Source organism: Equus quagga, chromosome 15 (genome assembly GCF_021613505.1).
Source record: "Equus quagga isolate Etosha38 chromosome 15, UCLA_HA_Equagga_1.0, whole genome shotgun sequence".
NCBI lineage: Eukaryota > Metazoa > Chordata > Mammalia > Perissodactyla > Equidae > Equus > Equus quagga.
In genome coordinates this window covers 54,019,208-54,043,920 of record NC_060281.1, presented here as the reverse complement: position 1 = coordinate 54,043,920, position 24,713 = coordinate 54,019,208, and the positions used below count along the sequence as shown (strand labels likewise).

The following is a 24,713-nucleotide window of genomic DNA, read 5'->3' as shown; positions in this document are numbered from 1 at the left end:
ATAATAATGACAAAATTATACTACTTCATTTAAAAATTCAGGTAGATATCTTGAAGACCTGACAATATGTTTACAGAGCTCAGGTAAGAAATACTGGAATTAATTTTTTCCTTTGTTTTATTTCTCAGAATATGGGCTATGATGGTATTACATGTGCATTTGAGAAGAATTTTGTTGGGTGGTGTGGCATGTAAACATCAATTATGATATTTATGATACTATGATGCCCTTTATGAATTATTATAGTACTAATATAGTCACTCCAGTGTTTTTGTTAGGGTTTGCATAGTATATTTTCTCCTTGGCAATATACTATGGAATATACTTGGAAGTATATGATTTTATTTTTAATTTATCTATATTATTATATTTAAACTGGGTTTCTTGTAGGTAGCATATCAATGGATATGTTGTGTGGTTTTTCTCCAATTTGATAATTACTGTCTTTTAATTCGTGTATTTAGACCATTTACATTTAGTATAATTACTGATTTGAGTGGATTTAGGTCCTCCATTTTATTATTTTTCTCTTTGTCATCTCTTTTTCTTATCTCTTCCTACTTTTCTAATTTCTTTTGAATTATTTAAATATTTGCTGTATTCCATTTTAATCTACATTTTGGCTTTTTGGCTATATTTTTGTAATAATAGTTTAGTACTTACTCTAGGGATTGTAAATGTACATTCTTAACTTCCCATAGACTATTACAGACAATATTTTACTGTTTCAAGTGAAACATAGAAGCCTTGTAAATATATAGGTCCCTTTACCCTCTATCTTTTATATTATTGCTATATTTATTACATCTGCATATATTGAAAGTTCCAGGACAATGATATGCTTTTTTACTCCTCGTTTAAACAGTCACACATATTTTATGGAATTTTAGAGCATAAAAAGGAGTCTTTCAGCTCCTCAGGTCCTTGCCACATGGCCCACTTCATAGGGGGGCACAATGTTTCTTCAGGGCCAATAAAAGAATCTCTATCACTTTGAATCTCTCCTTTCAGGGAAGGTCTGGACTTGCTTTTAAGGTGCTCACTCAATTAGGTCAAGCCCACTTAGGATAATCTCACTTTAATTAACTCAAAGTGATCAAATTTGGAACCTAATTATATCTGCATAATCTCTTCACCTTTGCCATATAACACAATCGCAAGTGTGAATATCCCATCCTCTAGGGCTGGGAATTACACAGGGTGTGCACCCCAGCGGGTAGAATCTTGAGAGTCATTTTAGAATTCTGCCTACCAGAATGATATTTTGCAAAGGACTTCTTTCACTTAGCAAAATGCTTTTGAGGTTCATCTGTGTTATATTAGATTTTAGTAGTTAATTTCTTTTTTTTGGTAAGTAGCATTCTATTGTATGAATATACTGCATTTTGTTTACCCATTCACCAGTTGATGGAAATTTAAATTATTTCTGCATTTTTGGCTATTATGAACAATGCAGCTATAAAGATTTATGTATAAGTATGTTTTTGTTTGTTTGCTTTTACAGCTCCACTTTCCTTAGTTCTCTCTCTCTCGTTTACCTTCTCCCCAAAGCCCCAGTACATAGCTGTATATCCTAGTTGTAAGTCCTTCTAGTTCTTCTGTGTGGGATGCTGCCGCAGCCTGGTTTGATGAGCAGTGCTAGGTCCCCACCCAGAATCTGAACCAGCGAATCTTGGACTGCCAAAGTGGGGAACACGAACTTAACCACTATGACACTGGACTGGCCCCTATAAGTATGTTTTTATTTTTCTTAGATAGATATCAAGAAGTAGAACTCTAGGTTGTATCATAAATTTAAAGAGAAGTATATCTTAGCAAAGAGTACAGCCCTTGGATTCATGTGTCCTGATTTCAAATCCCAACTGCATTCTTACTAGCTATGTGATCGTGAGCAAGTTATATAACCTCTCTGTACTTCAGGCTTCTCATCTGTAGTGATATTCATCTGACAGTGTGACTGAGAACTAAGCAATAGTCCATGTGAAGCATTTGTACACGGCTTAACACAGACTAGACGTTCATTGTTAGCTACCACTAATACTCATTCTGAAGACCTGGTAGGCATTCAATAAATATTCACTGACTGATCAGTATGTTGAAGACTGTTTTGCCAGATAATCTGCAACATCTGTATAACAATGGTTCAGATTTACTCTTTCATTTCTTTCGCTTTTGCTTTAGGATAACTCTCTGATTGATCCTTTGAGAGATTTTGTCAAATATCTAATACCTACAAAATTCCTCAATAAACTTTACGTTTTTAAAACACTTTACAAATAATAAATGCAAATAATGAGAATATACAGAAATTCCCATTTCTGTAGTGACTTTTATGAAAGGAAGTTGACATACTTAAAATCTAATTCCCACATGTGACTTTTAATATTCCGATCTGTAAATCAAATAAACCCTGAGGTTTTGGTTTTTGATTTTTTTAACTACAGGCTGGTGGTCTGTCTGGGGTAAACTTTATGTGTAAGGAAAAAATAAAATTTTATTTGCTGCTTGCAGACTAAATAATTCTTTAAAGAGGAAAGTTTATTGATGTTGAAAGCAACATGATGCCTCTTGGGTGAGGGATGACCTGGGCTAAAACTGCCTCCCGCTTCTCCTCCTCTTTTTCTTCACAGTCTTTTAATTAATACATCTGCTGATTAAAGGTTCATTAGCAGGCACATTTCCTATTCTTGGAAAAATAAGGTTATTTTAAGAAATCTAACAGGCTCAAGATGTCATGTTAAATATGAGTGTTTTTCCCCTCTTATATTTCATCTTTCAGATAGCATATTAAAACCTTTTCAATTCTTCAAATTGTTCCATGCAACAGTATGGTAACTCCTCCTCCCTCTGTTTCCTGCTAATATAAATACATAATTCCTATTGTAGGACTGTCATAATTCCTTGCACGCTATTGCTATCACTGAGCTTGTCATGGGATAATTCTGTTTCTAGAAAGAAAAGACCTGAATTTCTCCCCGAATTCAGATCATTCATCCTGTCAGTCACCACAGCTTTGCAAATCACCTGGGGACAAAATGTGTGTCTCAGACCAGAAAATGACTCAATAAAGATTCTAGTTTGCCACCATCAAGGACCCTAGGAAATCAGTTCAATCTTACGCATCGTAAAGAGTTTCCTTTGTTTAGCAGCAAACTGGGAGTTAAAAAGCAAGGAAGTAGGAAGTTCCTAAAAATTATACAGGCTCTTCAGACGGAAGGTGTGGAGCTGTGTCTCTGAAGTGATGTTTACTAGAGCAACGTCTTCCCACCGAGTCAATTAGCTATGGGAGGATCATAAACTGGCTTGTAAGCTCCAAACTTTTCACATTTTCATCTTGTTTCTCTGTTGTTCTAAGTATTTAACAAATTATTTTGCAAGTTGTTGGCGGCTTGAACTATGATGAAATATCCAAGCGGGGAGAGTTTATCTACACTTCTGTTAGAGTTTGATAGTGGGAGAAGGCAAGTCTGCCCTTCAGCCTGAAGTAGCAGCAGTAATTCAGGGGAGAACTCCAAAAGGAAGATGACATCCAGGAGGACACTTCTGGTGTCACATGATTCAACCACTATCTGGATCTGGACATTACCTTTCTAATGGTAAAAACTTCAAGTTTTCGTGTGTGATTTCTAAGAGGGAAACAATTTCTCTCATACCACCTCTACTTGATATGATCCTGATGCTTCAGCTCCTACAGACCTGATTCATTATCACATTAATAATATAGAAGAAGATCCTTTAAAATGCAGTGATGATGTCATTCCCTTCCCAATAATCTCCATTAACCACAGATACCCCAAAACACATGCAACCTAAATCAAAACTGCTTGCAGATTCAAAATACACACCTTAGCTCACTTCCAAGCAGGAGACAACACTAATTTCCCCCGATGTATATAGAAAATCTCCAGTTGCCACTCTTTAAGTGGTTTCTCTCACCCTTTACTGTTTGAGGATTTGCAGACCTCACACGGTTTTTTTCTTTTTTCCCACAGCCAAGTGGTCTCCTAGCCAAAGTTCTCTGAGCTTCTTTCCCCCTGCATCTTCTGATTCCTTCTGCTGTTTCCTTTCTGTGACATCACAAATCACACATACACACAGAGCCCCTTTGAGCGTTGCCTCTTTTTCTCCCCTCCTTTAAATTGTTTCCCTAATTCCACTCGATATAAATCACTGCATAAACTACAGGTCTGAAGACCTGGGAGCCTAAACCCCCTGCCGTTAAGCACAAGTTTATAGACTTGTTATTTTCATTATGGCTTTGTAAACGACAGCGTTTGAAGCAATGTGTGGGTTAAGCAAAAGAACACTAAGGATTTCAATTGCTTAGATGTTTGGGATCTGTGGTCTTGAAAAGTACACTTGTACTTTCAGATGTGAAACAGCCAGATTTAACAAATGTTAGCTATGTTTTCAAGATTCAGTTTTAGTTTAAGAAAGGAGGCTTCATTGAAAGCACAGATGATGCATTTTAAGAACTGTGCATTACTGAATTGTGAGCCACAGGATGGACCCCAGACATAGTATGTTAAATAGAATTGATCCACTGAAGGAGCTAGGACACTTCCAGTCTTAGTTTAAAGGGCTTTTTTTTTTCCTTTTTCACTTTTATCCAAAGCTTTCTTGCTTGTTTATTACTAAATAAATCACTGATATATTTTCTTTTACTGAAGGGCAATGCTCTCTTAAAGGAAGAAGGAAAATTACTTGATTTCTGCACTTTTTAATTTACAATTTGGAACCCTCATTTGATGTCTTCAAGTCATTTGATATAATTGAATGCGACAATGAATATTCCAGTTTATAAGATACGTGTAAGGTGTCATATTACTTCCTGTTATGGAGTTTAGTATTAACTTGGAATGTTTTTATATCCTGCTATTATAGAACAGGGCTTTTCTAAATCTTAATGTAATTATTGATACAATGCTGCTACTACTCTCTACTGCTGTAAATAATCTAGTAAAGCACTTTCACATATACAATTTCAGTGAAATGCTGTAACTTTAAGAGTAAAAATTTATTTTTCTATTTAATAATTTAAAAAGGAGTTGGACAAAGTTTCTAGGAAGAGGCCAAGCCTGGACTGAACTGGAGTCTTGGCTCCAGCACCTGTGCGCTCTCTTTTTCCTCCACGGCTATTGGAATTTGGTAAGAATTGATCATATAACATTTAAGCATATTTCACAGAAGAACTGGGGACAATGATCACTAGTTTGTTGATACAATACAATTTAAATTATTAAATTTAAACTATTAAATTAAACATTAAAAATTTCCTTCTTAAATATTATTCACTAAAAATCATAAAATTAAAAGCAAAAAGGTTCTTCTTTAAGAGGTTTTTATCCCTTTCTTGAAATATTCTGATATGTGCAAAGATCCTGCCTAGCACAATGTCCTAGATTTTAGTCCTGGCTGTGACATCTATTATGATGGGTATGTCATCTCTCTGAGTATCACTAATTTGCCTCACCTGTGAAATTTCCTGACCTGATGACCTCAACGTTTCTCTAAGGAACAAATAAAATAATGTTGACAACATGTTGAAGACTCTAATGTCTGACATTAACATAGGTACCATTGTTCTTTTTGATGTTTTAAGATAAAATCTACAAACTGGTAATAATTTCATGAGATATTCAAATAATTGTTTTTTAGATGATAGAAGTAAAATCTTTCAAATTTGAGAGAAAAAAGAGCCAAGGAAAAGACATCCCCTTCTCTAGAGAGGTTGCATTTTCTTATGGTCACCTCTCAACACTCTGACTCATTAAGCAATGCTCTCATCTCTACATTTGTGTAACACTCTTGCAATACAGGATGATCCTTCCCCCAAAATCAAGCCAGGTATAAACATTTCTTTCCACTCTAATTACCCAACTTCATAACTTCCTGTGATTTATCACTCATTGGGAAGTAATTATAAATTATTTGGGGCTGGAAAAGCTTTTATCAGAAACAACACACGAGAATTACATAGACCTATTTGAAAAGTGTTTCCATTTTTTTTTTAACATCTGAAAATAATATTTATGTCCTTTTCGATATATCTATTAATGAAAAGCCAATTTGTCTATTTACACTGTACAGACTATCTTTTGTTAAGCCAAAAAATTCACAATGATTATGCTTAGGGAAATAATCTAAACACAGAAAGAATCTTCCACCATTATATTCACATTCAGAAATGCAAGGATTGGCTAAATCTGGAGGTTGGAATACACAATTAATAAAAAATGCTTCAATTCAATTGTTTAGCTAACTGCCATCGTGTTTCCTCATTATATTCCTCTTAAAAAAATTTTACTAGTGGCAATTTTCCCAAATACTGAAAATGGGAAATACCAGTGACTGGCAGAATCATTTCAAAGAACGTGTGGCCATTACTAACATCATCATAGTAGAATGGCTTACACAGTCCTTGAGCACCAGGATTATATATCTTTGATTTCTACCCAACAACAAGAAAGTTGTTATGCATAGAATTACTCAACAAATAAAGAAAGGAAGGAAGGCAGGAGGGATGTGAAGAAAGGAGGAAGAAAGGAGAGTAAAAAGGAAGGGAAGGAGAAAATGTGGAAGGGAGGAGGAAAGAAAGGAAGGAAGGATTACCACTACCTAGCTACTATATGACTTGGTTCAGCCATAAAATTGTCATTTTGCGTTAAAAACTAAATTTTTCTCTAATATTGATTCATGCAAGAGGAGGTGATTTGCCTTCTCAGTGAATCCAATGCATCAAAAAGACACTATCCTAGATGTGGGATCTCTACACCAAAACAAGATAAACTCAAGAAATACATGGCATTAATATGTTACTCGTTGGGACAACTGAATGTCACATTTTATTTGTAGAGCTTATATTTGATATTAATTATTCTTGGTGAAGAGCAGGCAAAAGCACTAAATTGCAAAGTAAATCAAATTACACAAGATAGCATACGCAGCATGTCCTGCCAGAAAGAATCGAAATATTTGTCAATACAAATAGGACAGAAACCTTGAGTGTTCTGTCCTGGTTATGACCTGGTGACGGACTTTGCTTTCGTGAATTTTCAGCGGGTCACCTGATGGACACAAATGATCTTGGAGGAGTTGAGAAAAATGGAAGGCAAACAGAGATGCAGCATTTGCTGAGCACTGTTGTAAAATCATCTTGCGGGCAATCAAGTGCATTAGTTTGTGACAATGGAGCTCTTCATGAGCTGTAGCAAATTTCAGTGAGGTGCACTGTTCTTTTGTGACTGTCCCTGGATTCTGCTAAAATAGTTTGTCTATCAGGTTAAGTATTGCAGAAAATAACAACTTCCTTCCAGGTATGGTAATTAAGAGGATGATAGTAAACTGTTAATTGGGTCAATCTCCAGTATCGTTTACAAACAATTAATTTATCAGTTACAAGGCTGATATTTTTCTATATTCTTTAAGGAAAAGAAAAAAGTACCAACATACAATTTTGATATTTTAAGTAAAAACTGTAGTAGGTATTTCTTATGACCCTGAAGTTATGGCAAATAAAATGAGAGCCTCAGAGAAGCACTATTATCATAACAGAACCATTTTATTTTTATCCTGATGCTCTTTAGTGTCATTTCGTCTTATATGATTGTATGGTATGCAGCAACAGAACATCATAAGAGCGATCATGAGCTCAAGAGAAAAAAAGGTTCACACTATTAACAACATTTTTTCTTTTCTTGGCATTTATTATTGAACCTTGGGGTCCGAGTCCTCTAGGCTATGTTGCGCTAAAATCTCTTTAAAAATATCTTAGGGGAAAAAAAAAACTGGTTGGCTTCTTCAGGCTTGGAAAAAATGAATATACATTATATGTACATATAGAGTTATTCATAAATTCTGAGCATCCAAATATCCTATGTAGTAGTCTGATTTCTTGAAAGACAGGAGGGAGCAGCACGGTATATTTTCATCTCTATGGAAACTACCTGAGGCCGCATGGGAGTATGCTGGGGAGGTGATTCTTTTCTGCTGATTAAGCCTTAGCACCCCAGCCAAACAAGAGAAGAGCCAGAGATGGCTTTCTCGTGAGGAAGCAGCCTTCTCCATAGGCATATTCAGTTCAAGTTAACATTACTTGAGTGTTTAATCTATGAAAGCTCCTAGTCTAGCATTGGGAAAGAAACATATCCTGAAGAAACAAGAGAAACAGGGAAATTTAAGGAGCTTTCTATTGGCAAGAAAAGACATGAGATTCATTGCAAAACATAAAATACAATCAGAATATGATCATTATAAAGTTCTTAACTACTCTGAATACGTGGAGATGGAGAAGTTGGTTTCTGCTGAATTGGTCAGGCAGATTCTCGAAAGCTTTGTAGTGGAGTTGATATCCACCTGCCCCTTGAATGTGGAGGATTTTGAAAGAACAAGATTGTGGGGAAGGGACTCCATAAAAGAAATACGACTGCAAAGGCCTAGAGATAGAAACCTCCATTGTATTTTTAAGGGAAAGCAAATATTCAAGTACATGCAAGGGTTATACTGTGTCAACTCTTTAATCAATCCAGGTCTGACCCACAACCCTTAATTACCTGGAACATTGTTTCTTAAACTGGGATCCAAAAATGTGTTTTCAGCAATCTCAAGTTCTATGAGTTTTATTTTTAGATTAATGTTTCCATTCCCTTGATAACTTGGGGTTGACGAAAATGTTCTAAAATTAAATTATGGTGATATTTGCAGAACTCTGTACACATGATAAAGACCACTGAATTGGGCACCTTATATGTGCGAACACTATGGTATGTAAGTTATATCTTAATAAATCTATTGAAGTTTATTTTATCCATTTTAAGCTGTATTTTAAAATATACATTTTAAAGAGTATTTTGAAATAATGTATTTTAAAATAATGAAATATGACCTTCATTACTTAACTCAATGGTTTTCTTAGTAGGGTCTGCCCACCACTGTGAGGTTCTTAGCTATATTTTAAAGGATGCCCAAGGGTTCCTTTAAAGGGAGTTTTAGATTATTGCTAGGATATACAGGCAAAAAGTGGAAATTAAGAAGTGAAAACTACAGATTTTAAAAGTAGGAGATAAACATGAAAAGAAATTTGCAATCGGGACAATTTGGTTTACAAATTAAAAATTCCTTTGGTAATATATAATATAAAGAAATGGTCTGATTTGAACCAACGCACATATGGTATGTATCAGCGCAGTTGGCCCCCCTTATCTGCGGTTTCACTTTTCATGGTTTCAGATACCTGCAGCCAAGCTCTGTCAGGAAGCAAATGATTCTCCTTCTGCAGTATTGTCAGAAAGTCATAGTAGACTAACACTACCCCACAATGCCTACATCATTCACCTCCCTTTATCTCCTCATATAGGCATTTTTTCATATTACATCTTCACAAGAAGAAGCATGAGTACAGTACAACAAGATATTTTGAGAGAGTGAGACCACACTCATATAATTTTATTACAGTATTTTGTTATAATTATTCTATTATCAGTTATTGTTGTTAATCTCTTATTGTGCCTAATTTATAAGTTAAATTTTAACATAGGTATGTATGCATAGGAAAAAGCAAAGTATATGTGGGGTTTGGTGCTATCTGCGATGTCAGGCATCCACTGGGAGTCTTGGAACATATCCCCCATGGATAATGGGGGACTATTGTATCTCTACTCCAGATTAGATTGTGACTACTTTCCCGTAGACTGCCCAGAGTTTGAAGTCAATTACCTCTTGACCAAAGGTAGTTAATTTCCTCTACTTAGACTCTCTTGATCCTTCCTTTAGATTTTACAATGTCTAAAAGCATAATCTAAATTTTAATAGAAAACTGAAGGTTTAGTTAAAGAACTAAATTCTTTGTTAAGAAAAGAAGTTGACATTTCTCGTTCCATCCTAACGGCAAAATTAGGCTCATTGTTGTTGTTCATGAGTTTTAAGTTTTACATGTGACTGAGACAGTTAGAAGAGACCCAGGAAAGGACTATCAGCCAAATGTGACAAACCAAGGGTTTGAACAATCTAGAAGGATCAAATCTTTGGATAGAGCAGGATTTGTTTATTTAATAAATCATTAAATATTTACCAAAAAAAAACCCAAGAGGCATACTTGGCCTATCAAGAAATTAAAAATAAATATCTAAAGCAAGAGGATAAATGAGTCATTGATTGACCTGGTGACAGGCTGTAGAGTGACAATGAGTGCTTTCTCCAACAGCTTTCCTGAGACGAAGCCAAGGAACCAGCCTGGAAACCAGGAACGAAATGTAGACGGTGGTGTGTGTCACTTGGAGTGCTGCATGGTGACTGTCTTCCTGCCAAATGTACAGCAGGAGCAGTCACAGCAGCTTAGCTGTGTTTTAGGACCTAATCGAGACATAAACCACAACTGCTGCTGTTGGCAGTGACAGTGGAAATCTAACTGCATTCCTAATTGGAAAGGAGGAAATGTGGACAAAGAGAACAACCAACCAAATCTCATCCGGACAAACCCACGATGACCGGGCTCTGCCGCAGGTTAAGGAAGGTGCACATTTCATCAAATCTCGAAAGATAACAGTCAGAACAGATAAGGAAACACACTATGAACATGTTGTCCGATACATTCTCACAACATTGATGCTCTCTATGATTTTCTTTCCTTCCTGTCCGAAGGAAAGAAGATAGATCATGAGGCCATCATGTAGCAGACAGGTTGTCATGACTCAAACACTTATTTGTGAGCGGCACGTGAATTGCTGGTTTTCTCCATCTCATAGTTTTTCTGCAGAATGGATGCTCCTGAATGATAGGAGGCAGTGGCTTGTACAGGATTTTAAATCGTGCCTGAGACTTTTTTCTTTCAAAGAACATTTTTATAGGTCTTTTTTTCAAATTATGAAAATAACATGTATTCATCATGAAAATTGGTAGGAAATTTAGAAAAGCACAAAGAAGATAAATTTCCCATACTCCTACGTCAAAGGAAAATATAACCACTACGACAATTTTATATATGTCTTTGTAATTTTTGAGTTCACTTTACAGTCTTCCATGGGTCAGTTTTGCACCAATTCGTATTGAATTACCGGGGACTGTGGTTTTGGAATGAGCACACAGAGTGAGATACTAATATGGATCCAGTTTTTGCCTATTTATCCAGCCTTAGTGCTCCCTATTGCCTACATCAGTTATGTTCCAGGCATACTAAACTCTTTTCTGTACTCCAAAATACCATGATATTTCATCCTCTGCTTGGAGTGCCCTTTCTTTTGATGCCCAATTTGTCCTTGAACTATCCTTCATCATAAACACCTATCTCAATCTTCTTTGCCTTTCTGAGATCTTCAACAGCCCTTCCGAATGGGTTAATACTATCTTTGTTCAAGCTACCACCAGAGCCCCCCAGCACACAGCTCTATTATTCCACTGTCTTATTGCATTGCTATTACATTCTTACCTGCTCATCTTCCTTACTGGACTATAATGGAAGAGATACTGTTTCATCTCACTTTTACCTGCGCCTAAGAAAAATGCCTACTTCGTAAAAGATGATCAATAAAAAAATGGTGACTAAATGAATGGCTGGACGAATGAATGAAGTTATTTCATCTTTCTAAGCCTCAATTTTGATCATCTGTAACATGAGAATAATAGCAACCATTATATTTGCTTTAAGAATTAAATGAATCAACATATTAATTGCATGACATAGAGACTGACCCATGGAAATAGCTATTTGTTTTCCCCTTCATTGCTAAAAAAAAAATTACTTAAATTCTAAGCTCTTTTTTAAAATTTTCTTTGACCTATCTACCAAAAATATGAGTGTTGAGAGTCAAACAAATGATTTCTCTGAACATGCAGTACTACTGTGGTGATGTTTTTGCAATACTAATTTATCCAAGCTCTGTGACTGCTAAAAGCCTAAAGAACACCCTATAGAAATTAGATAAACTAGAAAGAACAGAGGGTAATAGAGAGTACTTTGATAGACTTGTATTTTAGTCTCATTAAATGCTATACAAATGCAGGTAACGTTGGAGAACTTGTGTTTCTCAAGTAATAGTAAGACATGGAAAAGTGTTTGACTTTCATTCTTCCTGGTAAAGAACGCTGTACTCCAAAGAAAAAAGGAAAGGACATTGTTTAATGCTTTACATGAAATTCCATTTCCCACCACATAATTATTAAAAGATAAGTAGCTCCTGCATTATTAATAAGAATAAATAATAAGATGGCAATTAAATAACTATCATTAATGACTTGTTCATTAATATGTTAGTAGTTGGCTGTTTTATCACGAAGAGAAATTAGAGTAAGATAGTAGGAAAATTCAATAAATAATAAAACAGAAAGCTGCGTATTGTGTCTCAGTTAATTACAAATATATCTGATTCTTAGGGAACTGTAAAGAAGAAATTTGCATACTGAGAACAGAAGTAGTTCAAAGCTAATAGGAGCTTTGTTACAAACAAAACTCGCTCATGTCTCTTTGAGTTTAAGTTTGTTTACTCTTAGAAAAACTTGATTTCCTGTGTCTAAGGAAAATAAGCTTATAAAAAAAGATGAAAAGGCTGCTGTATAGCACTGCAGTAAAGGATGCTAACAAATTAAGTGTTAATGAATCAAAAACATATGGATTATACTTCACTTCAAATAGAAATGATTTTAGAATCCAGGGGGAACATACTTAGCAAAATGTAAATAAGTCTTTGTCAATCTTAAAACCCAAACATTTACAGTGTCTTCAGAGAGCTCCTAGTTATCCCTTTCTTTAGTCTTTATCTACCATTTTCATTTTATAGAAAAGCTCGATCTCTCCACGGCCAAATGACCTTGCAAAAGTTTAACAATATATTGGGTAAGTTATAAACAAACACCCAGAAGTTCAGAGACAAAAAAGACTAAGGGAGAAATATGTATCATTTAACTAAAACCACAACACTAACACATAACATTTTTCTCTGTTCCTTATTTATGGTGATTTAAAAAACAAAACAAAACTGTCACTTGCCATATACCTTTCTTAATCATCCTACTTTATATATATACTTTTAAATTGTGCCTAAGATTTATATTTTCAAATTATTTGGATCAATATCAATCTTTTCATTGTGCAAGAATTGGAATTTATATAATGTTAGTAGTTGCAATTACAGTCCACATTTATCGGAAAACCTTTAAAAGATAACTGTTATCATGCTTCTATAGAATTGAGAATTTGTTCAATGCAAGAAGAAAATAACACTGGATATGGAGTTCAGAATATGGATTTGATTACTGAGCAGAAACCCCTTTGTTTAAGATAATTTAGGCTTACTTTTAGGCTATTCACCCAGGTCCCTAAGATACAATCTTTTCTGGGAAAAAAATTAACGTTCTTCTTCAGTGCAACAAAGTATGTTGTTAGCACCTAGTCTACATCAAAGAACCATTCATTTACCTTCCTACATTGCTGCTAATGTCTCTTTCACTAAGTATTCTGTTCCAGAGTCCAAGATGCTTATTTATTTGTGGGTACTTAATTCAGTGCCTAACACTTAGTGTAAGAAGCCTTTCAGTCAATTTGGCAGTGGAAGCCTCCACAAGGGAAGGCTGTGAGTACAAAAGTCCGGTGGAATCGCCGTCAGGGGGCCAGAAGTGGCACATGTAGAAGGTTTGAGGGCCCACCTTTTGTTCTCTCGCTATTAGGAATTAAGATGCTCCTTAGCTCTGATTGAGTTAAGATGTTTGTATGCGTCCCACCTCCTACAATCAAAGCTTTGAACCAGCAAGATTCAAGGGTTCTTTGTTTTGTAGTCACCACTATCACCTACAATTTTGGATTCAGTTTGACTCTTGGGTTCCATTTCCACTTGCTCCTCCATTCCATTCGTAAGTTCAAGTTTGGCTATTTACTCACCCTCACTTACTTTCAAATCCCCATCAAACCTGTAAAATGCTCACAGCCTTGGACCTGCAGGTCAGGAGGATGAGTATTTGATGACACATAAAACACAATCCACGTGATCGTGGGATTCAACTGAATTGGATAGTTAGAAAACGTCATGGATAATTTAGACCTTCCATGAATAAACAAGTCTTAATGATGAAAAATTGAACTATGTATTAGACATTTTGCAGTGAACTATTTGTTTCCCAAGAGTCAAAAGTATTACATCTTTAAAATAAGCAATTTATTGAGTTCAGTGCAAAGGCAACCCAAATCCTTAACTGAATGAATTATTTCTTTTTATTAAAACTTCCAGTGGCTTCCTACTGCATATGATAAATATATAGTTCCCATTATTGTGCACATTTCCAGTGTGCAGTCCACCTCTCCAGGCCAATCTCTTGTGTTTTTCTACCTTTCTGTCCTTCGTTCCAGGCAAAACAAATTGCTTTCCATTTGCAAAGGAGTTTCCTGTCACCGTGCCTCTACTCACTGTTTCCTTTTGCACGGAAAGTCTATGAAGTGCCTCTACCCCAAGTTCCCATCATCAGGCTTCCATTTTCTCTGTTGCTACTACTTTGCCTCTCACAACTCCCATTGAAGTTTTTCTCCTCCCTGACTGCATTCTCCAAGTAGAAATGAATACTACTTCTAGGAAAACACTGTAGTCATATCACGACACACTGCCCACAGTTTGCTGTGTCAATAACAATGCTTAGTTTTACCTTTGCATATAACTCATTACTAAATGTAGACTCAGCCTTTCTTAATTATGTCCTTTTATTAAAAATTATAAATTGTATATAACCTTCATAATAGAATTTTATCAAGAAGGAATTAAAGAACTCAAACAGATGTTGTAGTCCCTATCTGAGTGCACAAATGTAGGAGATAAATAGCGATTCTTAAACAAAGATGAAGGAACAGTCTATGTTCCTATGTGTGTGCATTTCCTTGTGCACATTCACGATAAGAGGTGGGCAGCTCCTCTTCAGAGTACCTTACATGCTTCCATTGTACATCCGCCTATTAAGAAAAACTATTCTAATATACCACAAAAATAATAATCTTCACTAATTGCATATAGTAGTTCTCAGATGTACAGACTCTTGAGAAATAGACATTCTAGTTTTTATGCTTTCCAATTATGCTGCTTGAATGAATATTTAAATTTACGCTCCACTGTCCCACAATGCACAACGCTCTCTAATCCTCCATCTCTCCTTAACATCCTGATATTTTTATGAGCTTCAATAGCCCATTTTAAAGTGGTAGTTTCTTTAACAAAATAATTACAATGTAAATTAGTCTTCAACAAATAGTAAGGCACATTTTGGAATTAAAGTCCTAAGTATTGAAGCTTTGCTTCCTGATATGTTTAAAACTGTTATATAAGTTTAACCATAGCCATTCAATCTATGTACCTAGAAATATCGTTTCTTCTGTTGCTAATGAAAGTCCTACGGCACAAATTTATTAAAGGTATACGTTTGCATGGGATAATAATTGGGTCGATAATATTAAATTCATAGGCTCATTATTTAATTGCAAGGGCAGATTATGAATACAGCTCCTAAAATGTATTTTAATGAAAAACACTACATCCTGACCTAATCATATCAACCTTATGCTATCTAATTAAGGATGCAAAAAATCATTAGAGTTGCAAAATATTAGTTCCAGCTCCATCAGGCTGTGAGCTGCCCCTTCATGAATATATATTTTTTTACTCCATGATAAATAGTTAATGAGGTAAAAATGACAAAATTTGCATGTAGGCAAATTAGTTTAATAGAATGATGTCTTTTCTGACTACTGAAAGTGACCTTTTCCTTCTCAAAAAAATGGCTAAAATACTTTGAAATTATCATCTGGCTGTCTTTGCACAAATGACAAATTATATGTATGAACAATATAAAAATTACAAAATGCAATAATCCTAAATTCTCATCATACAGTAAATGTGGTCTGTGCCTTTGCATTTATCAATTTAATAAAAGGAAATTAAGCATATTATAAAGTGTCCATTTATGCAGCAATTTTTAATCCAGAGCATAAAAATGAGAAGCATGCTCTTAATAGCTGGCACTATAGCGAAGATCCAGATCAAATTTTTAAAGCACAAGGATTCTAGACTACTTACTTGAAATACTTTTATATTAAAATGTCTATTCCAGTCATAATTTAGCATTTTAGATTATAGATGATTGTTCTTAATTAAACTGGCATTATATCTTGAAATTAGTAATCAATTATTCAACAGGGCTACCTTGCTTCCCAATTGAAATAAACTAAATAACCAAACATAAAACAGGTTAAGAAGAATAACAGACGAAAATTAATCAGGAAGAGGAAGTCTTCATAGCATGAATACCAGGTCATGAAGAGACAGAGCAAACAAGCAAAATACGTGTGTTTATCCATTTGTTTGGAAGTATTTATGTATTCTTAACAAACATAACCCCAAAAATGAGAAATAGGTGCTCTACAGATTTTCAAGTGATTGGCATAAACATCTCCGAGAGTCTCGTCACTGATGGATGCTGAATCTATACATGTCGGGAAAGGAACAGCAGCAATTTATCGAGATATATTAATTTCTGTTAATGGCCCAACAGAGTCTAAGCCAAAATATTTTACTTAAGACACAAATGCCTTTGATTAAATTGTTTATTTTAAATACATGTAACCAAATTATCTTTTTCTTGATCCATTTCAGTGTGTACACAAAGTCAGGATTATGGTAACTCAAGGTTTGAGTTCTCTTCCTGAGTTCTACTCTTGTCCATCATGGGTCAGCTAAGCCATTTTATAAAGAAGGAAATAAATATTAATTTTAAAGCATTTTAAGAAATTTCACATCTCCTTTAATTTTCCTTCTGGCACCTGAGCATTAGTTACCCCCTCCTTTTCCTCCCCTTCCTCCTCCCTCCCCCACCCTCCCCTCTCTCTCTCTTTCTCTGTCTTCCCTAGCTAAAATGAAAACAATACATACTAAAATATTTAGTATTCCTCTGATATTTTCTCTCTGTTTCCCTCTATATTCTCTTTTTAGGTACTATTGTTTAAGTGAAATGATTTTGGTACTCAATTTTTTTAGATTGCTTCCAATTTCCTAAACTTTCATGTTGTAAAACTTAATAATGAAACAAAATGTACTCTACGTGCTCCAGGCACTTTGAGATGATCCTAGAGAGAAAATGCTCTTTGCTTCAATTTTAGGGTAATTTCAACAATTTTGGCCTTTTAAAAATCATGCTGTTAATCACGGATTTTTGAAGAAGAGGAACTAGAATGAATATATGGTAAAGTAAAATTTGTTTTGCTTCAATTCAGGGACGGCAGTCTTGGAAATGTCTGTTGTGATGTTATATTAACTATCAAATTAACAGTGTTCAAGACACATTGAGTACACTGATAGTAAACCCATGTGGAATTTTTTGAAAAGCTGGTGTTTAGGTTTGTATCAAGTAGAGAACAGAATGAGGTAGATTGTATGTTCTGTATATGGGCAAGCAAAACATGTTTAATTGTTCAACCATTCATGCATGCATTCTTTTATGTACTGAACAAATAGACAATAAAAAGGTACTATATTCTGCAGACCTGGTTAAAAAATGAGGACACATGGGGCTGGCCCAGCGGCACAGTGGTTAAGTTCGCATGTTCCACTTCGGCAGCCGGGGTTCATGGGTTCGGATCCCGGGTGCAGACATGGCACTGTTTGTCAAGCAATGCTGTGGTAGGCATCCCGCATACAAAGTAGAGGAAGATGGGCACGGATGTTAGCTCAGGGCCAATCTTCCTCAGCAAAAAGAGGAGGATTGGCAGTAGATGTTAGCTCAGGGCCAGTCTTCCTCAGCAAAAAAGAGGAGGATTGGCAGTAGTTTTTAGCTCAGGGGTAATCTTCCTCAAAAAGAAAAAATTGAGGACACAAAGACGGAGAAGCCACTTGCTTATTCCACAAGATCTTAGTCTAAAAAGAAACAGGGACACATGGACAGGTAGTTCTCAGGTTGTGTGCTCCATGCTGGAAAGGTCAGGTGAAACAGGTAGTGTTGACACAAAGGAGATCGTCCATTCTGGGCAGGCTCCACAGAGAAAACACGCAAGCTGAGAAGCTGAGCTGGGAAGAATGATTGATTTGCCAGGTAGTAGATGAGGAACTGGGAGAATGCCCTCCCAAACAGAGAGAAATGATTGGTAATGTGAAACAATATGACAGAGTTAGCAGATTATCCATATTTTTATATGGCCTAATCACATTTTGGTAAGAAGCATTAATTAAGAGGAATTCTGAGAAGGGGTGGAGAGATGAGGATATGGGAGACGTTGCTGGAGGCACAGGAAAGAATCAGTTCAAATGGCAAATACACAATAGTATGAATTTTTGCTTTTATTCTTCAGGCAATTGGAACTTATTGAAGGGTTTATGACAGGGGAATGCAAGGTCAGACTTGCATTTTAGAAGTATCATTCTGACAAGAGTGGAGAATGAATTAATGGACAGTATGACAATGTAGCAACTGCAGCTTGAGACAGAGCAGTTAGCAAAGTCTTGCTGTTCTTCAGAAGTTGGTCCTAAATATAAGTAGTAGCAAATAGAACAGAGAAGAGCAGATATCATGAAGTAAAATAAATAGAACCAGATGATCAAACTGAAGAACACTCTATGAAATAAAAAGTCTAGAAAAACTGAGTTTTTGGATTTTTGCCATGCAAAGTAGATGAAGATACCATGTACAGAGATTGTGGAAGTATAAATGCTGTGGTTTTGTGATATAGGTGAAATGCATGTGTTAATTACTTAATTAACAATATGTATTTAGTCAATTTTATTTAGGCCATACTGAGTTTTAGGTATCTTGAGACATTCATCTGGAGATATCAAGTAGGCTACTGAATTATATTAGTTTGGGACTCAGAAAAGAGGTGTAGCCTTGAGAGACATAAACTCACGTGTCGCTTATCGACAGGGATACCTTCTGAGAAATGCGTCATTAGGCAATTTCATCATTGTGTGAAACATTGTGTGAAACACAAACCCAGATGGTATAGCCTACTACACACTTAGGCTATATGGTACTAATCTTATGGAACCACCATTGTGTATGTGGTCTGTCGTTGACCAAAACATCCTTATGTGGTGCATGGCTGTATTTAATAATCTTCTGCAGGATGGAAGACACAGATTAAAATGAGGTTAACCAAAGGACACTGTGTAGAGTAAGAAGACGAATAAACCAACTATACGATCCTGGAAGACACCAACACAGAAGAGGCTGATGGAGCCAATGAAGTCTGTAAAAATGATTACTGAAAGAGGGAAGAGAACCTAGGGGCTGACTAACAAAGACATCAAAGGAGGAAGGAAGGAATAACATTCTCTCCCTCCTGTTCACTCATTTGGCTGTTACTTTAAAGTCAACAATCTTGTCACACGTGGGAACTCTGCCACTAGCTTCTTTTCTATTCTTCACAACTCTTGTGTAATTTTGTCCAATAAATATACAGCAGGCATCAATAAATATTTCTATAAGAAAATAATAGTGCTAAACTATAAGAACCATCTAGTCACGTCTCCTCATTTCAACTAATAAAAGAAATCAATACACACTTGAGTTGCAAGATTTGTACAATGGTGACAGTCAAATACAGTAGTAAACGGCTGCAAGAAGAATGTGAGAAAATTTAACAACTTGCTAATATGCTAACAGCATGAGTTTATTTTGTGCGGTCAAAAAACAAATCTACTCCAAACCAACTCACCTTTCTTCTTTCACCACTGATTCCTCTCCATTGCTCAGATCTTTTCACTATATAACTTAGCTCCTGATTGGAAATCTCCGCATCATATGGTACAAAGAACTTGGTTTCTTCACTGTGGATACGCTGAAATGCATCTACTATCCAAGAATCATTGTGTAATCTAAGAACAAAAATATTAATTTACATTTCTTTTATCAGTTTCTATTTATTTAGTTTATTATTGCCATTTCTTTTTCAGAAATTATTTGACTAAGTTTCTAGAAATTATTCAATAATTTCCTTCACTAAATATCATAATCCAACAACAACAATCTGGAGATTGTTTTTTTTTTTTTGCAGTTATCTCTAATAAGCTTACCATTCTGATTTTTGATGTCTAGGTAATAGACTGTAGGAAACTGAGAAATATTTAACCAATAATTTGTATTAGGAATATGTAAATTAGTTCTAACGTGAGGGATTTGTCAAAGGGAATTTAAATTTGGGTTTACTCTTCCTCCGCGAGCTGGTTTTCGTGCCCCGTGGTAGAAACCCCATTGGATCAGCTCAGTCAGCACAGAGGTTTTGCTTGGTTGGTTGTTTTCCAGTGCGAATGATAAATTGACCGATTCGGTGAAGCACCTAACCTGAGGAATTCCTTCTTTAATCTTTTCCCACTTCTCAAAACACCCTCAAATATTAACTTAGAAAAACGCTGCTTTTCTTGTGATCTAGTAATGTGACAACAAAGTATCTTACTGAAAAACAATATTTCATTAGTAAGACTTAGGTGAGTATGACAAACATTAATTAGGCCAATGCTTATAAAACTTTTCCATTAAATGCCCCTAAGTTCAGAGAAGAGAAAAAGTATATTCTATCCCTAATCTATTGGTGTATTTGTTTTAATATAGTACGTTTTATTTTTAAAAATTTGAGTAAAACTGAAACTCTGGGAAAATATCATATTTATCCTGTGATTCAATATACACTTGGCTCACCCTGTGTACCTGGATCTAGTTTAAGAAGTACAAAATTGTGCAACCAAGCCATAAGCCAGATTGAGAAACCTAATGCATCACAGTGTCAAAGAACTACTGGTTTGAGATATAAGTTTTTACAAAATGCCCAAGGTGTAAATTGGACTATCAAGATAGCATCACACGGAAGCATCTTACCACACAAAGTAGAGAATTGCAAATATTTTATTTCGATGATCGGGATTTTTTTTGCTTTAAATAGGTTAGATAGTTAAAACTAAAATTTATTATTTCATGTTAAAATGGCAGGCGACTTCACATCCATTGTGTTACCTAGCTTTACCTTAATCTTGTCTTGTACATATTAATACCCTAAAACCAAACAAGTTAGTCTTCCTGTTTATAAATAACAGAGACAGAATTTAAACTCAGAGCACACTCCAAAGTTCATTTCATTCCATCATCTGAGTCTTCAGTGAAAATAACCAATACAACACAAATCTTCATTTAATGACCTCTGTCTCAATTCTTTCCAAAATAATAAAAAAGATTTTTCTACTCAACTTGCCAAATATGATCTATGTGGGTTTTTTCCCCCAAATATTTTGCATTCATCACAAAGTGGAAATAAAAGCAAAACTGCCACCCAGCGTCACTGATGGTCCAATACAGGCTATATGGCTTGGTGCCATCTTGAAGTGTAACTACTACTTTTATTTGCTTTGAGAGTCTAGGTCGGCCATTTGAATGATTTGTTAGTTGTCTTGTTAAACAACAACTAGTTTTTACCATTCTCTTAAGCTTGTTTTATGTAACATTCATCTTTTTCTTTTAATGGTGGTAAGATTTAATGTAGTTAAATTACTGTCAATTTGCTGCCATAAACATTTTCTATATGAAGATTTTAAGTGCAGGATTATCAACAATGCAATTAACTTTGAATTAATTAGGGATCACAGTCCTGTTTCTGCTAGCTTCTGTTCTTTTTGCCCAGAAAATGTCTGTCTCCTCTTTATATCTCCTCCATTCTGTGTGAAAGAATAATTACATAAACATCCAAGACTGGAGCGACAGGATGGTAAACAAATGTTTTAACAGAGAATAAAATGGCACATTGAAGTATGGAAAGCTGTACAAAGATTAATTGCGTTTTAGTTTTATTTAAAAATTTTTTTCTTGCCATTTTGAGTGGCATTTTCCATTGGAAAGCTTCACGACGGGTTGTTAATGAGTCAACTTACCAACTTTTATTAGATTTTAGCATATCTTCCAGCTCTATTGAGCCAGCTTACACAAACAAGAGAAAAAGAATATATAGTTGTATATGTAAAATAAGAAAGTAAATTGAATGTTAATAGTTATGCAATTCATTTGATAATATAATTAGTCAAGCTGCATAACATTTATCCAAAAATAAATTATTTTATCCTTTTGGATATTTATATAGGCCATATTAATCAAAGTTGTTGCATGTCTATTGAACTTTCACTCTTCTAAATTTCTTTAGAAACTTAAAGAGCCCAACTAAATGTCAAGAAAAGTTCTATAAAGATAAACGATGTAAAAAGTTTCAATTTCATAGATAAATTGGGCATTCATGGACATTGACAAGAGAAAACAATAGACTATTCTGTCTATATATACAGCATTAGAATAATCCAGTAAAATATTGTTTAAACTTTTCATGATCATATATAGTTATGAAAGTTTGTTATTCTCAAATGAGTCAGAAATTACATACATACATATGTTCATGCATTTTCTGCCATTTTGGGTGTGTGTGTGTATAAATATCAGATTGAATTATATAAAATTGAAAATATTGAATCATATTGGATGAGACAAAAGCAAGAAAAGCAAACATGGAAAAATTTTAATAATTAGTAAATCTAGGAGAATATATAAGTTCATTGTACTATTTTTGCGATTTTTGTAAGTTTGAATTGTTTTCTGATAAAAAGCTAAAATTTTATGATATACTATTGAAAAATACATCATTTATGGTGATGGTTGCAAATTTGAATTTCTTTTAACAATATAGCTATTCAATGTCTAAAAATTTTACATTTTTAAGTTATTTCTTCAAATTGTAATTAAAGGAGAAACTACATCCCACCTGTCCACAAAGCCTTAGGCGTTATTGTTTATAGAAATAGGTCACATATTATGCCACAAGTTCTGATGATGGCCAATGAAACAAAGTAATTTACAAAGTCCTCTGCCCTGTGTCCTACATTTGAAGCAATTCATTGCTTGGTGAGTGGCAGTAGCTATTACGTTTGGTTCACACCTGAATGTGGGTCATTCACAGAAACCTAGTATGTGACATTTCTTTTAAAGCCAAAAAGGACAAGTGTGAACATTTAGCTAATACAGTATTTTAAGGGTCATGAGAAGGATGGAATCTATAATTTTAAATAGCTCTAAAGGCAAGAAAAATCATAAAAATTAAGAATCAAATATGATTGCTTATTTCTAACTTGAAAAGTTACCAATGAGTTTGGCAGTATGGCTTTACACACATTGTAGTCAATGTGTTTATGATGTAAGCTGGAAAACTACTTATCTGCTGGAGTGATTACATTAGAATGCTTCAGGGAAAGCTCTGAACAGACAGTGTATCAATGGTCAAACTTCTTTTGGCATGACCAGCATGTGCTTGACAAAATTCATTCTTATTTTGTTTATTGTTAAAATCCACATATTCTTTAGCAGAATTGTTGAACACTTCAGATGAGGTGTATGACATTGATGGTTTTATATGCATGGAGAAAGCTTTTGCTGCCTTTCTAGAAACTCCTGACTACTCACCATTCTTTTTAAGTGTAATTGAAATTCAAATGGCTTTGGCTTGGAAATGGAGGAAAAAGGAAATACAAGGAAAGAATAAAGAAGAGGAAGAAAATAAAGAAGGGAAAAATAATTTTAGAAAAAGGAAAAGAAATTCAGAAAATAAAAATGTGCACACAAAGAGAAGTAGTCAAGAAACCTCCCTTTCCCTTTTTCAGAGACAGTTCTATCACAGCTTTCTAATGATGAAGTGTATATCCTTCGATCTATGTGTAGTCTCACGCCGGTAAGGGGGCCATCATCCTCTTAATTCATCCCTCATTGATTTGTTCATTCAGTCAACAAGTATTCACATACGCTTACCAAATGCCAAGTAGTCGGCAAGTGTAATTAGTAGGGGAGGCGATAGGTGAGGATTACAGGAGGAGGTGGAAAGGAGGCCGTATGAGTCTATACTTAGAGATTCTCAAATGATTATGAGAGCCAATGACATATTATTAAGGGTTAGGATTCTGTTCTTTCTCATGGCCACAAGGACCAGCTCTCCCAGTGCATACTGTCTTATATTCCTATGAGGGTACGGACTCAGGTTATGCAGGTAGATCAGTTTTACTAGGGAAAGCCCAACTATAAAGGGTAAAGTGAACCAGAAGAACTATGAAGCATTTTCCTGAATCAAACTCATCCCTGAGGTCTTAGCCACTAAGAAAGCACAGGGCTGATAAGAGGTCCTGATCTCATGATCAGTGTCAATGGCAAAAAAGGATTGCTTAAGCACTTAACCCAGACTAAACGCTGAGGCACCTTCCATCATTTGTACCACCGCAGAATGACAGCTCCTTTGCAGATGTGACCAAGGTCACTAGGAAGCCATCTGCATTTTTGAGTATCTGAGCATGCCTCATATTAACCTCCCTACTTGTAGAAGGAGGTGAAGGATGGGGGTTGGAGACAGTGGAGTTGAGATTTGGGATTACCAAATTGGAGCAGAGAATTGGCAAGCAAGGAGTTAGAGGGCATTCTGCATCTATGATGCGTTTAGTACTTCCCTGGGTCCCTTGGACTTTTTCCGGACAGTGCCTAAATTTCTTGCATTTCTCCTGCTATGGACATCCTTGCAACCCTTTCAAACTTCTCCTTCCACATTGCAGTATAATTTTTTAAAGTTGACCGCGGCCAAAGAATTCAAACTAAAAGCCTATTTTGATCACTTCGATAAGTCAAACTAACACACATGAGAGTTGTGTGTATATCTTTTTACACTTCTTCATTATGTTCCAGCTGAGAGTTTAAAATAA

General features: G+C 35.2%; 1 protein-coding gene across 1 annotated transcript in view; it reads right to left on the bottom strand.

The window, feature by feature from the left end:
- LOC124227108 (uncharacterized) overlaps window positions 1-24,713 on the bottom strand; it is a 444,749-nt gene that overhangs the window by 58,146 nt on the left and 361,890 nt on the right. The window contains exon 21 of the mRNA XM_046641003.1: window positions 19,667-19,826. Coding sequence (XP_046496959.1) covers window positions 19,667-19,826 — 160 coding nt within the window. The remainder of the gene's footprint in view (window positions 1-19,666; window positions 19,827-24,713) is intronic.